General features: G+C 34.7%; 1 protein-coding gene across 3 annotated transcripts in view; it reads left to right on the top strand.

Annotated features, from left to right (window-relative positions):
* LOC135105045 (uncharacterized) overlaps nt 1–14,112 on the top strand; it is a 36,906-nt gene extending 22,794 nt beyond the window's left edge. For all 3 annotated transcript variants that reach the window (XM_064012949.1, XM_064012948.1, XM_064012950.1), the window contains exons 6-10: nt 502–651; nt 1,305–1,424; nt 5,764–5,871; nt 8,665–8,723; nt 9,024–14,112. In XM_064012949.1, the coding sequence (XP_063869019.1) occupies nt 502–651; nt 1,305–1,424; nt 5,764–5,871; nt 8,665–8,723; nt 9,024–9,110 (524 nt within the window). In that variant the 3' untranslated portion in view covers nt 9,111–14,112. The remainder of the gene's footprint in view (nt 1–501; nt 652–1,304; nt 1,425–5,763; nt 5,872–8,664; nt 8,724–9,023) is intronic.
* The last annotated feature ends 2,233 nt before the right edge of the window (nt 14,113–16,345 follow it).

Genomic DNA, 16,345 nt, shown 5'->3' with positions numbered 1-16,345 from the left:
TATATATATATATATATATATATATATATATATATATATATATATATATATATATATATATATATATATATATATATATATATATATATATATATATATATATTTTTTTTTTTATTCTTTCTTTATTGCTTTCTTTTATTATTTGTTTTTTTTTCATTTCTTTTATTATTAAATTTCCGCAGTCTGTTTTTTTCTAGATCTTTTGTATTTTTAAGTTTATAGTGAAACTGAAATCTTTTAATGTAGCAATTTTTGTGCATTTACATATCTTTTCCTTCATAACTATTATTCTTTTCCTTTTTTCTTTGGTTGTTATTTAGCTGTTTTTTTTTTTTTTTTTTGTCTTCTCTAATTACTTTTTTTTTTTTTCAGTTACATTGCAAGTCTCCCTCTTTCTTGTAGTCTTGCTCTTTTACTATTACTTCATTTACCTTTCTTACCTCTTTTACTGCTGATCTGTTACTAATTCTACTCTTACTTGCTTCTTTTCTTTCTGTGCAGACCTATCCAGAGACAAGTTCTTTAGTACTGGGCTGGTGGTGAGTGTTGGCAACAACCTATGGACATGTGAGCTGCAGAGGAAGTCCACTCTGGTGCTGAGGGCACAGACAGGGAGCTACATCTTTAATGAGGTGGCGGGGAAACCAGAGTGTAAGTGTGCAGAGCTGGGACTGGGTTTGAAGAAACATGGTTACTATGTTGAATTGAAGTATTTTGGCTTGAGCAGTTACATTGGGTAAGATGAGGTTAGCTTGAGTCTCTCTCAGATATATCATCCAACTGCTTGTATCAGTCTTCCTTATCATCCCTTTCATCATATTATGCCCCAACTTAAACTAATTAAAGGTAGTGTTTCTCAACACTTTTTTAATTCATTATCTAATTCAACATGGTGCATCAACCCAGTTACTCCCATTAATAACCTCACATTATTGCATCAGTTTCCAGGATTTCTGTATTTTTTTTATGACACTTCTCTGTAATCCCCAAGATTGCCATGTTATTCACAGGAGATAATTTACCTCCAGATTTAAAGCCACAGGCTTGAAAAAAAAAATAACAATAAAATAAAATAAATAAATAAATAAATAAAAATACTGGAATAATCATAAAAAAAATAGATTGGTTGTAAGTAAAAATAAATAAGTAAATAAGTAAAATAATCATATGATAGATAGCAAGCAAAATCACATACTATATGGCATAGCCTTCTGTTATCTAAAGCTGTTTTCTTTTGAAAATATTTGCCGTGTGATAGCTATGACATGATAATCTTGACTGTCAGTCCTTGTACTTTGTGGCAGGCAAGGCAGTGGCCATTAGGGTGCCATCAGGAGTGCGGCGTGTCCAGCATGAACTGTTCAGTAATATCCTGCAGCAGAACACTCTGCTGGAGGAGGAGCGACCCAAAGGCATCACCAAAGGTGAGCTTCATCACCAACTCAGTTGTTATCCAACCACAAAATTTTTATTTCCTTGAACATAAACTTATATAAACTATATATATATATATATATATATATATATATATATATATATATATATATATATATATATATATATATATATATATATATATATATATATATATATATATATATATATATATATATATATATATATATATATATATATATATATATATATATATACACACACACACACACACACACACACACACACACACACACACACACACACACACACACACACACACACACACAGTAAAGACAGATTTAAGTAAGGAAATTGTGAAAGTGATCAAACTGAAGGAATCGATGGTAAGGGACACAGTGGACAAAAAGAAATTTATTGTTATATATGGATTAAAAGAGGAAACAAAGCCAGTAAGATACAAGAGGGAAAGAGAACAAAAAAAGGTAGCAGAGGATGTTGTAAGAAATATACAGAGAGAAGGGGAGAACTGGATAAGTGAAACTGAGGAAATACATAGACCGGGGAACTATATAGAAGGAGGAGAGCGACCACTGAAAGTAAAATTTAGGGCATAAACAACAGCCATGGATATCGAATGCGTGGAAACTGGACAAGACAGAGCAATACAGGAAAGTTTGGATAAAGAGGGACATGAATGAGGAGGAGAGACTCAAGGTAAGCAATCTAATAAAAGAAGCAAAGGCAAAAAACGAGAACAGAACAAAGGAAGAGAAAAAAAGTTCTATTGGAAGGTAAAAGATGAGAGACTCAGGAAGTGGTATCTGAGAAAAAAAGAATAGAAAATGTAAATAATGTATGAAAAAATAAAAAGTGGACAGTGGCATATACAAATATAAATGGTTTAATATCATCATTGCAAGAAATGAATAATTATATTAAGATAAAGCAGCCCGACATCATGGGTATTACTGAAGTTAAACTAAATGAGATAACAGAAAATATAAGAATTGGTAATAGTAATTATAATGTGTGGATAAAACATAGAAATAATAAGAAAGGGGAAGGAGTCATGTTACTTAGAAAGGTTGGAAGAGGTTGAAATAGGAGAAGGAATGGCAGAAGTAATTAGAATTCAAATGAAAAGGAAAGGAGAAGGAAGAAGAGATTTTGCAGTGGCTTATGTACCCCCAAAGACGAATGCATGGACACAAGAGGATTATAAATTATTGTTAAGAGATACTAGTAACTGTTTGGAGAGAATACTGGCAGAGAGTAACAATATAACACTTACGGGTGACTTTAATTGCAAGGAGGTATGCTGGGAAGAGTGGACCACGGACGGGGGAGAAGAGTCATGGGGATATATGCTTCTAAATTTAATAAGGACAAATACTATGACCCAGTGGATTGGAGAAAATACAAGATTTGGGGGTAATGAAGAGGCATCAAGGCTAGACTTGGTGTTTACAAAGGAAATGGACATCATTGAAGGAATAAATTATCAATGCCCACTAGGTAAAAGTGACCATCTGTTAATTGAATTCAGTATAGGCAGTGGTCCACTAGAAAATAGGAATGAAATTTACAAGAATTGGAGATATAATTACAGGAAAGCAGATTTTATCAGGTTGAGGGAATATTTTGCAGAGGCTGAATGGAAACAACTGTTCACGGCAAGCAGTATGCAGGAAAAGTGGAACATTCATGGAAATTTATAATGAAGGGATCAGTAGATATGTACCGAAGATCAAAACAAAGGAAGTGAAAAGGAAAAAAGACTGGTTTAATATGAGATGTATAACAGCAAGAAAAGAAAAAGAAGCAGCATGGAATAGATGGAGAAAAAAAGGAGGAAGTGAGGAATAGGAAAATTTCAAGAAGGCAAGAAACGAATACATCAGAATCCTGAGAGATGAAGAAAGGAATTATGAGAAAGATATAATTAACAAATGCAAAGATGAGCTGAAGTTATTCTTCAGATATGTGAATGGGAAGATGAAAAACAGGTAAACAATAGATAAATTAATGAAAGATGACATTACATACAAAGATACATGGTTACAAGTGGAATTAATGAACAAGTGCTTCCAATCAGTATTTACCAAAGAAAGCAAATTTGAAGGAGAAAGAGCATGGCACAGAGACAATGTGATGAGAGAGATACAGATGGACATAAGTGAAATTAAGAAGTTTATGAAAGATTTTGATGTAAGTAAGGCTCACGGACCAGATGGAGTGTCCAACTGGATACTTAAGGAATGTTGTGAACATCTGGCAGAAGCTATACACAATACCATAGTATGTTCTTTTAAGGAAGGAAAAATTCCTCTAGACTGGAAGAGAGCCAATTTTGTGCCCATTTTTAAAGGAGGTAATAAAGAAGATCCATTGAATTACAGACCAATGTCCCTAACAAGTGTGGTGGCAAAAATAGCAGAAAGAATAGTTAAAAACAGATGGATGGAATATTTAGAAGAAACACATACATTGACTGACAGACAATTTGGTTTCAGAAGTGGAAGATCTTGTGTCACGAATTTAGTGAGCTTTTATAGTAGAGCAATTGATATAATTCAAGAGAGAGAGGGTTGGGCAGACTGTGTTTATTTAGACCTAAAAAAAGCACTTGATAAAGTACCACACCAGAGACTGCTATGGAAAATTCAAAATATAGGGGGTTTGCAAGGAAACACACTGAATTGGATTACAGACTTCTTGAGGGATAGAGAAATGAGAACAGTAATAAAGGGAGAAAAATCAGAATGGTGTAGAGTTACAAGTGGAGTACCACAGGGGACAGTCTTAGCCTCCATAATGTTTCTGGTGTATGTCAATGATATGGTGGATGAGGTTGAGAGTTATATAAGTCTGTTTGCAGATGAAGCAAAATTATTGAAAAGAGTGGAAAACAATATGGATTGTAATATACTACAGAAAGATCTAAATAAGATATATAAATGGAGTAAGAAATGGGAAATGGAATTCAATGCAAAGAAATGCAAGGTGATGGAATTAGGAAAAAGCAAAGGAAGATTGACAAGTTCCTACATCATGGGGGAAGTGGAAATTAAGAAAACCAAAAGAAGAAAAAGACTTGGGAATTGAAATAAGTGATAATTTATCACCAGAAAAATATGTAAACAAAATAGTTGAGGGAAACCTATGAGTTACTAAGAAAGATGAAATGGGCATTTGCTTACAAGGATGAAGAGATGGTGAAAAAGTTGATGGAATATGTGATTCGACCAAAACTGGAATATGCCACAATTGTTTGGTCACCCCATAATAAAAAGGAAATAAGGAAAATAGAAGGGATCCAAAGAACTGCAACCATATTGGTACCAAGTTTGAGAGATTTAACCTATGAAGAAAGATTAAGGAGATCAAAGCTTCTATCATTACAAGAGAGAGGAGAAAGAGGAGACCTAATTGCTATATACAGAGCTTTAAAGGGTAAGGATCAAGTTGACAAAGACGACTTATTTGTGTAGGACTCAAGAGATACAAGAGGACATGGAGTGAAATTGAAGAAAACAGCAAGTAGAAGAGATGTCAAGAAATATGGTTTCCAAAAGAGAAGCATAGAAATATGGAACAACCTAGATGAAACAGTGGTACAAGCAAAAAATATTCATGAATTTAAAGTTAAGCTGGATGCTTATAGATATGAAGACAGGATATATATATATATATATATATATATATATATATATATATATATATATATATATATATATATATATATATATATATATATATATATATATATATATATATATATATATATATATATATATATATATATATATATATATATATATATATATATATATATATATATATATATATATATATATATATATATATATATATATATATATATATATATATGTATGTATATGTATATATATATATATATATATATATATATATATATATATATATATATATATATATATATATATATATATATATATATATATATATATATATATATATATATATATATATATATATATATATATATATATATGTGTGTGTGTGTGTGTGTGTGTGTGTGTGTGTGTGTGTGTGTGTGTGTGTGTGTGTGTGTGTGTGTGTGTGTGTGTGTGTGTGTGTGTGTGTGTGTGTGTGTGTGTGTGTGTGTGTGTGTGTGTGTGTGTGTGTGTGTGTGTGTGAGGCTGTACATGGTAAGCTCCCTGCAGTATAAGGGATATGGTTTGGTCACACACACTATGACTAGGTTGGAAGAATGCTATCATCTTATTGTTCATTAGTCTATATTTCCTACCTAGTCATCAGTTATTGCCACATTTTCATCCTATGTTGCCATTGTGTTGTTCAACACATGGTTCTGTGTTGCAGCCATCTCCAAGGGTGCCACCTCAGCTGCTACACGCATGACCAAACTGGTGGAGGACAAATCAGTAACTCCCAGTCAGACCTTTGTCAGGAGAAACTCAATCAGGGCTTGTGAGTACCATGGAGAGGAGGGAGAGTGAAAGTGGATGATAGAGGGGGAAGATAAAAAAGAAGCATAAAAAAATTAATGATAGGAGAGCTAAAGGGAAAAACTGAAAGTTGAAAGGAAAAGAAAGCAGATTCAATGAAATGTTCCTAGGTTAGGTTGTCCTTCAGATATAGACCTTAGGTATCTTGAAAGCTCCTCTAACTTTCTCTGTATTAGCTTCTCCATCACTCATGGTCTTGGATCTGACTTCTGGTCTGTGGAACATCACCTCTCTTCCTCTCAACCTCACCCTCTATTCCTTACTGAAACTCAGTTATCTGGGACCACTGACAGCAGATCCTTTTTCTGTTCCCTTTGACTTTCTCTGTCCTCAATTTCAATCCAAAGCTGGCATTGTATCTATGTGCACAATGGTATAATTTGTTCTCATGCCCTTGCTCTTGAGTTTGGTGAAGACTTTATCATTACTTTCATTATATTAATCTGCTGTATATCTCTGATTTTTTACTTTAGAAGTGGAGCACATTCTCACCCATTTCCATCAGCTTTGGGAGTCATCTTCTGTCACTGACCAACCTGGTGAACACAAGCCTTCAATTTTGCAATTTTACATGACCTAGAGCAAGTAGTGCAGCACTCTGCATTCTTGACTACTTTGGAGATATGACCAGCATTCCTGCCCTCTTCCTAATCTGTAACTTTTATTCTGTAAAACTGTTCTCTCCTTTGGCTCCTCCAATCACAATCTCATTGCTGTATCCTGTCCTGTAGCTCCAATATTGCCTCTGGACTCAACCAAAGTAGAGGTATTTCTTGCACTATAAATTAACTAAGTCGGCGACTATTTAAATTTTTTTTGGAATGAATGTTGCTGTGTCAGGGATCCAACTCCACACTCTATGATTCAGGCCTCATTTTTCCTTCACCTTCCTGCTCTGACTACATTTTGTCTGTTATAGAAATTCTTCATAATTATGTTTTCTGTGTGCTCTCTGGTCATGATCTTATTATTCTCTGTACCTGTTCTTTCATCCTTACTTCTTGTTTGGTCAAACTTCTCTGTCTCCATCTGTCATCATTCACCTTTTCTTATTACTGAAGGTTTGCCTACATTTAACCATTTTCCTGAGAAGGTTGACTGTTCCAATCCTTAAAACTAGCAACCCATAGCTCTGATTTCCTGTTTTTCTAAACCTTATGCATGGGTCTGTTTGCAACAGGAAGATTCTAAAACACCTATCTGCTCATAACCTTCTGCATGAATTCCATAAAGGACAGTCCATTAGTGATCTAGTTTTCCTTATTGAATCATAGTAAATTTTTATTACGGATTTTGATGAAACCTTTGCTATTGTCATAGACATAGCAAAAGCTTTTGATATAGTCTAAATTTTCCTCATATAGCTTCTATCAATCTCTGGATATATATACTCGTATATATATATATATATATATATATATATATATATATATATATATATATATATATATATATATATATATATATATATATATATATATATATATATATATATATATATATATATATATATATATATATTTTTTTTTTTATTTATTTATTTTTTTTCTGGCAGTACTATCATTGCTATGATAGATGGTCACTGTTCTTCTAAAGCTATGAATGATGGTGTTTTGCAGATCTCTGTTCTATCACCTACCCTATTCTTATTGTTTATAAATGACCTTGGTCAAACTTCTTGTCCTGTCCATTCTTATGCTGATGACTCTACTTTGAATTTTTTAACATCACTTGTCAGATGCCTATCTTAGCATGAATTGAACTGTTCACATGGACAAGCCACAAAATGCAGAACTTCTGGTCATTTTTAGTATTTCAGAATGGGACAAGGCAAACCTTGTGTTGTCTAGTTCCTCAAAAACTCAGTTCTTTCATTTATCCACATGACAAAATTATCCCTTCTCTTCTTCAGTGACACTCAACTTTCCTCTGCCACTACTTTTCTCCTAGTTACTAACTCCATACAGGAGCCTTATCCATCCATGTATGGAGAACTGTGCACACCTGTGGAGGTTCAGCTCACATAGATAGTCCTCCTAAAAAGGATGGAGTCAAAAGCCTTTTGTCTCATTGATTCCTACCCTCTAACAGACTGTCTTGATTTTCTCATTCCAATAATGATGAATTTCTTGCTATTTTTCACTGTTATTTCCATGGTTACTGTTCCTCTGGACTTGATATCTGTATGCCTTTCCCCTGCCTCTTGTGACTTAAATGCACAAGACTTTCTATTCACCTCTACCCTTATTTCATCCACCATATTTATGTAAGTGTTAACTAGTATCTTCACTCTTTCATCCCTCTCTCTGGTAAATTCTGAAACTCTCTTCCTGCCTCTATATTTCCTCCTGCCTCTGACCTGAACTATTTCAAGAGAAGAGCTTTAAAATACTTTAAGACTAAATTGGCTGAGTTTTTTTTTGCTTCTTTTCTGGAGACATTTGAAACAGACTTTTTTTTTTTTTTTCTTTTCCCTTGGTCTGTGTTCTTGATATGCAAAAAAGAGTCAGAAAAGAGTACTAGGATATGAAATAAAGACAAATGAGAAGGAATAAAAAGATGAGGGAGGAGATGTAGAAGAAAAAAAAAAATTTGAGAAAATTGAAGGAGAGGAGGGAGAGGACAAGAGTGGGAATTTCACAGAGAGAGAGAGAGAGAGAGAGAGAGAGAGAGAGAGAGAGAGAGAGAGAGAGAGAGAGAGAGAGAGAGAGAGAGAGAGAGAGAAATGTACAAGTATGTATTATTTTCCTTACAGTGAAGGGAGTCACCAAGCGACTCACAAGCATTGCTGAAAAGACTGGAGGCACTCTGAAGGTGGGAGGAATAGGGAATGATATCAAATGAAATATAAAAATGAGAGAGCTGGTAAAATGAATTAAATATCATTACTTATAATATTAACATGAAATTGTAGTGGGTTGTTTAAGTGAAAGTAAGTGAGTGGCGGAATAGAATTTGAGTGGTACATAAAAAAAAAAACTAAATTGAAAAAAAAAGAAAAAAAGAAATGAAAGTTTTTAGTACAGTGCATGAGATGAAATACACAAATTTTGCTATATTGCACTGTATGCTATATTTTCTGTTCATCCCATTATTTCCCTTTCCCAAATCCAGGAGCTGCCTGAGGAGTACCAAGTTCTACAGGAGGCAGCAGACACACTTGCCTTTGCCCACAGTGCCAAGATGATCCAGTATGTTTGAAGCACCACTTTGCCAACCCCAGGAGTGAAGACTGTGTAACTGTCATAATACTAGAAATCTAGAAGTAGGAATAAGTTTGCTATGTTTTGGTTTTGTTTAGTGGTGCATGGTGCTTGTTGACTGCTAATTGTTTTTCATACATGAAATGAGTTTCTTAACAAAATGTCAACCATGCATGAGTTAATGGGTTGCATGCAGTAATAGTATTGCATTGTGTGTAGACTAGAATTTGATGGACAAGTGCTACCCATTCTATTCAGGAACATGTTCATTATTGTATCTTATCCTCACCTTCCACTATGTATATGTACATCACAAGGGTTAAAAAATAAGTGGGATGTGTTAGGGCACATCACCCAGTGATTGACATGCATAACTCATAAACAGAGAAGAAATGTTGATCCATGAGCTTATTTGAATACACTGTTGTATCATGAAGTTGGACAATATAGTTTGCATCAAGTAATCACTTTCTAGCACAACTGCAGTCAAAGGCCAGATTTCCTCACCTTGACTGAAAGAATAATATAATTATGAATTACAGTGGAACCTTGGTTACTGAACGCCTCCCTTTTTTTTTAATAAATTGGTTTTCGAACAAAATTTTGAAATTGTTATTGCTTTGTTTGGGGTACCATAATTCAATTCTAAAACAAAGTTAGTTGATTTCAAATATTAAAAGACATACCAAAAGCTGCTGCTTATTACTAATTTATAGTTTTTATAAATATTTACTTCATTTTATATATTTGGAGGAGAGACACAGAGTATAAGACAGTAATTTAATCTTTGAAATAAGGTAAACGTGATCCTGTTGAAAAGCCTCGATGTAAACAAACAGTTTTCAACACAAGAGTTATCCTGCCCCACCTATGGCTCTCTCAGTGACCATCCATTGCCATTACAACTGCATAACTGCATTTTTCCCAGCAGCAAGATGTCTAAGTGTTATGATAACCTTCATTTTGGCAGTAAGTTGGGTTGCTTGTCTCTGTGTCCCTCTGTAAGGCTTCCCTCACTAGATCGGTGACAAAGAGATTATTTGATGAGTTCTGTGTCACAAAGTTTATTCACTACATCCTTTCTGGATAAATAATTTGTGAACTGGAGATGTTGTGAAGCAGCCATCTTGGCTGTGGGAGCGTCTGTCATGAGCCCCAAAGACTGGGTAAACTCGTGTCTGGGAACAAATTAATCCATTTTACACTGATTCCTATGGAAGAAAAATAGTTTTGGTTTTTTAACATTTCAGATTTTGAATGGCATTCAGGAATGAATTAAGTTCTAGAACTGGGGTTCTACTGTAATTCATTACCTTAAATACACTACATGGCTTGTCTCTAGGGACCAAACTCATAGTACTTCTGTCATGCTGGTTATCATGTCCTTAGGAGTAGTATTCATCATAATTACCATCATCATCATCTTTGTTATTATCCTCATCATCATTTTGGAAAGGCTCCATGTGTGTTTGCATGTGTTGGCCTTGTTCACCTGGTGGTGGCTGGTCAGGTTGCATGGTCTTTAGCTGCTTTTCTGCTTAGGCCTAGATGAATGATATCCTCTGGACTATTTACCTATAGGTGAATTAAACCAGTGGTTTAATGATTTGGCCAGCAAACATTGGCTGTCTCTGGATGGTGAATATCAGAGATAGGCATTTTGAAAAGGGCAGCTGGAAGTGTATTCCAGGTTCTTGGGATTACATGTTGAACCAATTGTATAACTTGTACTTGTACTTGTACTCGTACTTGTGTTTCTTATTTATCTGGTCCCATTTCTGCTGAAGTGCTCTGCAGGACCCATATATTTTAATTCATTAAATTTTCAATATTGATCACAACTTATATGCTATGTTAATTGCCAATGTTTCCATGTCATAGCAGTCAGAGAACAGAAATGTTTTTAGTTCTTTCTTAAATTTGGAGTGATCCTTCATTTTTCTAATGTCAGAAGGGAGCTTATTGTACAATCTTGGGGCTGCAGAACTGAAAGCACGTAATCCAACGTCTGAAGAGTACTGTGGTTCATGAAGTGTTATTCCAGAAGTGGCTCGGTGAGTGTTAATGCCTTCACCTGGCTGTATTTCATGTAATAATTTTCTCAAATGTGGTGGACGATCAGTAATCAAAGCTTGATGTGTCAAAACACATGAATTTCATTACCACTTATAATCATGTTACCATCACCAAAATAACGTAGAGTGTCCTTCTTCCCAACAAGCATGAATTCAGTCTTATCATCATTTAATTTCAGTTGCTTATAATACATCCAATCCTTGACTGAATTAATAACACTATTGATCTTAGCATTTGTATTTTCAATATCAGTGATGGAAAAGTAGAACTGGGTGTCATCAGCAAATAACTTGAATCCTACACCATGTTGTTGTAGTATCCTGGATAAACTAATCGTGTATATACAAAATAAAATAGGTCCCAGCACACTTCCTTGTGGAACTCCTCTTGTCAGAGCTTCATTTGAAGAAAAACAATTTCCAATTTGCACACAGTAACTTCTGATTTGTAAATAACTCTCAAGATACTTTAACACATTGTCTACCACTCCAGTGTTCCTTAAATCTTTTATGAGCAATTCATGAACAACCATATCAAATGCTGCACTAAGATTTAGAAGAACCAATATAGCACATTTACCCCCATCCATCATTTCTAGTAAATCATTAACAACAGAACAAATAGAAAATATTGGCTTATTTGCAGACTGACTATCAGGCAAGACATGGACCTTCTCCGAGTGTTCTGTCAACTGCTCAGTAATTGCATACTCAAATAACTTAGACAAAAAAGGGCAAATTTGATACTGGTCTATAAGAGCTTACATTTTGATAGTCAAATTTTCCCTTTAAGAATGGTTTTATAACAGCTCACTTTTCAGAATCTGGAAATTTACATGAAGAATTACTAGTATTGACAATTCTTGGCACTATATCCATGAAACTAGGAAAATGATCTGCATCCATGATATCTAATACAGGCAATGGGTCACTGGCACAGTATGTTTTCTTAGCTTTCTTGAAAAGTCGAGCAAGATCATCCTTCCTAATGATTCTAAAACACTGCAATCTACAATCCACCTCAACATCAGCAACAGGCATGGAAGGTGTGTACACAAATTCTGATACAATATTCATAATCTTATTCATAATCTTGAAAAAATTACAAAACTTATCTGCTAAATCTTTATCACAGAAACCATCAGGAAGCTTTCTTCTCAAAGTAGTATCAGTAAGACTGTTGAAAAGTTGATATAATTTGTTCATATCTGATCCTGTCTCAAGAATTTTAGTATGATAATAGTTTCTTTTACTCTTATTTATCAAGTCATTATAGTGATTTCTCATATCTTTATAATCCTCCCAGGCCACAACAGATCCCTCATTTCTCCATTTACATTCCTTGCATTGTTTCTCTCTTTTCAGTGTCAAAAATTTCACCATTAAGCCAGGGAGATCTATCCTTGACAGTAATGACCTTCTCTAGGATTGGACACACATTGTTATATTGTGTCTTAATCATCTGATTATAAATGTATAAGAACTCTTATTGTGTTAGTTTACTGTTGATCAATAATTTCAGTAGGCCTTAAGATGTTTTTTTAATAGTAGGAGGTTAAAGCATGCCATATGGCTCATGTCATTATTAATAGCAGGGAAAGATATAGTACAATATTTCTGTGCCATACTTGTGTGCTGCCTCTATACTGCAACTATGCAGTAAAATATAATCTTGTAATTTTATACCTGATATTGTACAGGCTCTGAGTAACTATTTGCAGCACAGGTGCTACAAATGATAAACCATGTTCCACATCATACTTGGAATCTTTTTGGATGGTAGTCAGGGGCAAACCTTAGATTTCAGATCATGGCAGGGTAAATCACTTACTTTTGCCTGCCTACTGCCCTCACCCTGAGAAAGCCAAGGCCAGTCCTGTGGTGATGAAAGTTCAGTGTACATGTGATTCAGTATGAAAGAGTACAAAGAAAATGAGGAAGAAATTCCTGTTTGTTCTATTCTGTTCTATCTCTTTTCTAAATATTTGATGCATGTTCCTTCCTTCAAATGGATGGCCATGGTAGAATTACACAGGGCAGCAGCTGAGTGTCTCACAAAAGGATGGCTGAACAATATATTGGGATAGTTGTAACCATAACAAGCCAAGATAACAGGGTTTTTTGCTGTAGTTATGTTAAAAAGTTGTTGCTCAATGGCTGGTTGAGCCTCAGTATTCTGTACCACACAGCAAAGAAACTGTACTGTGATGAGGAACTCCACTCACACTATTCTTTCATTTATACTGTACTGTAACTCTGTACTTTGTGGGATGCTCTTGCATGGAAAGAGGCATCAGAATTCAGTAGGAGAAACAATACACATGGATTTGTGAGACATTATATGCATCATAATTCAGTGGATAAGTTATATCACAGCTACATAATAGTGCAGTCTAGATAGATTATAAATAAAAAAAGACAAGAATAGCCCAGATTGTCTACAATGCAGGCAAACATTGAATTTGTGAGCATAAGAAAAATATAAAGCAGTAGATATTAGCATAGTGATACCCTTAGATGAGCATTATCCTTACAAAACATTGGTTACAGTATAACCAAATATCTTAATACCCATAGTGCAATGATAAAATGTTGATTACATGATGAGTGCAAATGTGAAGTTGATTATGTAATCATAGTTCACTGTACAGAAAGCACATTTCAATTTTATGTACACAAGCTAACCCAACACATAAAAAGGCAGGAAAGTTAGTAATGATCCATTCGCAGCTGAAATGTGGCATGAGGTATTGATTGCAATGCTGAATTAATGTTTCATAAATTGTAGGTTTCTGTGAAAGTAAGTAATTGGGATAATGAGCTGAATGATGAAATGATGAAAGATTTTTATCTGCTGAATGAGATTGAATAAATTTAGTACTTTACTATGATGGATGAAATAAATGGCATAAGAGAAAAGGGAAACAGTTTAAGTTCTATGACCTGTTGTATGCCATTACTTGATACATACAGTACAGGTAAGTGAGTAGGCCAATGGGATACACACAGGTGCTTAAGAATGGAGGGTACAATTCGCTTGGTTTGTTATGTTGGGTGAGAGTGTAAGACATATCTTATTCTCTCCCATACACAAGGAACTTACTGACATAACATGTTCAGAGTGAAAAATTAAGCTAACAAGGACATTTACCATTATAAAAGAAGGAAATTCGTACATAAAACATATTATTTGTAATTCTTAGTAGCTTAAATGTAACATCACAGATGCACTCACACATACACTTACATGCACACTTATACTCAAACACACACACACACACACACACACACACACACACACACACACACACACACACACACACACAGGTTAGTGGAAAGCGTAATAACTGTCATAATGAGCGGGAAAGAGGGGGCCACTTTGGCCCCTATTTTGTTGTTTATGCCTCCAATGGGGACTATTCCAAAGGCAAGAAAGAGGGATTTTTCTGCTTTTGGTGAGGATGAGAGAATTGGAGAAAGCATAATGAGAAGAAGGATTATTGAGCTGGAGAGTGAAATGAGAGAGATGTGAGTAAGGATGGAAAAATGGAAATAATGATTAAAATTTTGACTACTGAGTAGGGAGTTTGGAAAGGTGTGTATGATAATTTACACACAAAATTGGCACTATGTGAGAAGAAAACAATGGAGTATGAAGGCAAAGTTGATGAGCTGAATGTAAAGCAGAAAATTTGGAAGAAGGAACAGGAGGAAAAGAAGATTGACTTTAGGAAGACTGTGGAAGAGCAAACTATGGTAAATAATAGCATGCTAATGGAAAAGGTTGTTCAAGTGATTAAGTGGGAAGAAAACTTGGTGAGAGACACAGTAGATAGGAAAAGACTGTAGTGGTATTTGGTTTAAAGGAGGAATGTGTACCACAGAGGCATGAAAGAGAAAAGAAGGAAAAGATGTGTGGATAAAATAGTAGAGACAATACAAGAAGACAAGGAGCTGACAGAAGAGATTGAAGAAATTCGAAGATTGGGCAGATATGTTGAGGGTGGACAGCATCCCATTAAAATAAGTTTAGGTCACAAGCAACAGGTGGAAGAATAATAGGCAAATCTTGGAAATTGGCCAGAGTTGAAGAGTACAAACAAGTGTAGATGAAAAGAAAGTTAGGACCAGAGAAGAGAGCTACTATAAATAAACTAAGAAGAGAAGCAAATGAATGAATGAAGAAAGAATAGAGATGGAGAAGAAGAGGTTCTGTTGGAGGGTCATAGACATAAGGCTGAGAAAGTGGTACAGGAGAGAGGAGAGTGCAGAGGGGCAGGATTAAAAGTGGTGTATACAAACATAAATGGTTTGATGTCAGCAGTGTTAGAAGTAAAAGATTATTTAAAAGAAGAGAAACCAGATACCATGGGAATTGTTCAAACAAAACTGGTGAGTGATGTGGATGTTTTAAATATTGGAGATGGAAAATTCAACCTCTGGATGAGAAACAGAAAAAAAGTAAGCAGAGTGGAGGTGTGATGCTCCTAGTTAGAAAAGAATTGACAGTGGTGTCTACTACATGTGGGAAAGGGGAGGTAGAAGTACTGAAAGTAAGCTTAAAAAGAAATCTGGGAAGATGCTGAAGTATTGTAGTGACCTATGTTCCCCCTTATTCCAACTCATGGGGAGAGGAAGAATACAAGAGAATACTGGAAGACACAAGGACATGTTTATCCAAGTTGATTGAGGAAAATCAAGACATACTAGTGATGGGAGACCTTAATTGTAAAGAGGTATCTTGGGAAAGTTGGACCACAGAAGGTAGTGAGTCATCATGGGGAACAAATTACTGGAGTTGGCTATTGAGAATATTCTTATGCATTGAGTTAAAGAAGATAAGATTCAGAGGAAATGAAACACCATTAATACTTGATCTATTTTTACCCAAAAAACAAGTCATAGAGAATTTAAAGCACAAAAAACCAATAGGAAAAAGTGATCATGCATTGATTAAGTTCTTAGTCTAATTAATCTTCTTAGATAAAAAAACACCAGTACAAGAAAAGAAGACCACAAGAGAATGATTGAACTATAGTAACACAAATTTTGGACAGCTTAGGAAGTACTTAATTGAAATGGATTGGAACAAAGTATTTCAAAGGGGCAACATAGAAGATACATGGACCATCTTCTTGGACATTTATAATAAAGTAGT

Source organism: Scylla paramamosain, chromosome 11 (genome assembly GCF_035594125.1).
Source record: "Scylla paramamosain isolate STU-SP2022 chromosome 11, ASM3559412v1, whole genome shotgun sequence".
Lineage (NCBI taxonomy): Eukaryota > Metazoa > Arthropoda > Malacostraca > Decapoda > Portunidae > Scylla > Scylla paramamosain.
The sequence above is the reverse complement of the archived record's forward strand: the minus strand, read 5'-3'. Positions and strand labels throughout refer to the sequence as shown.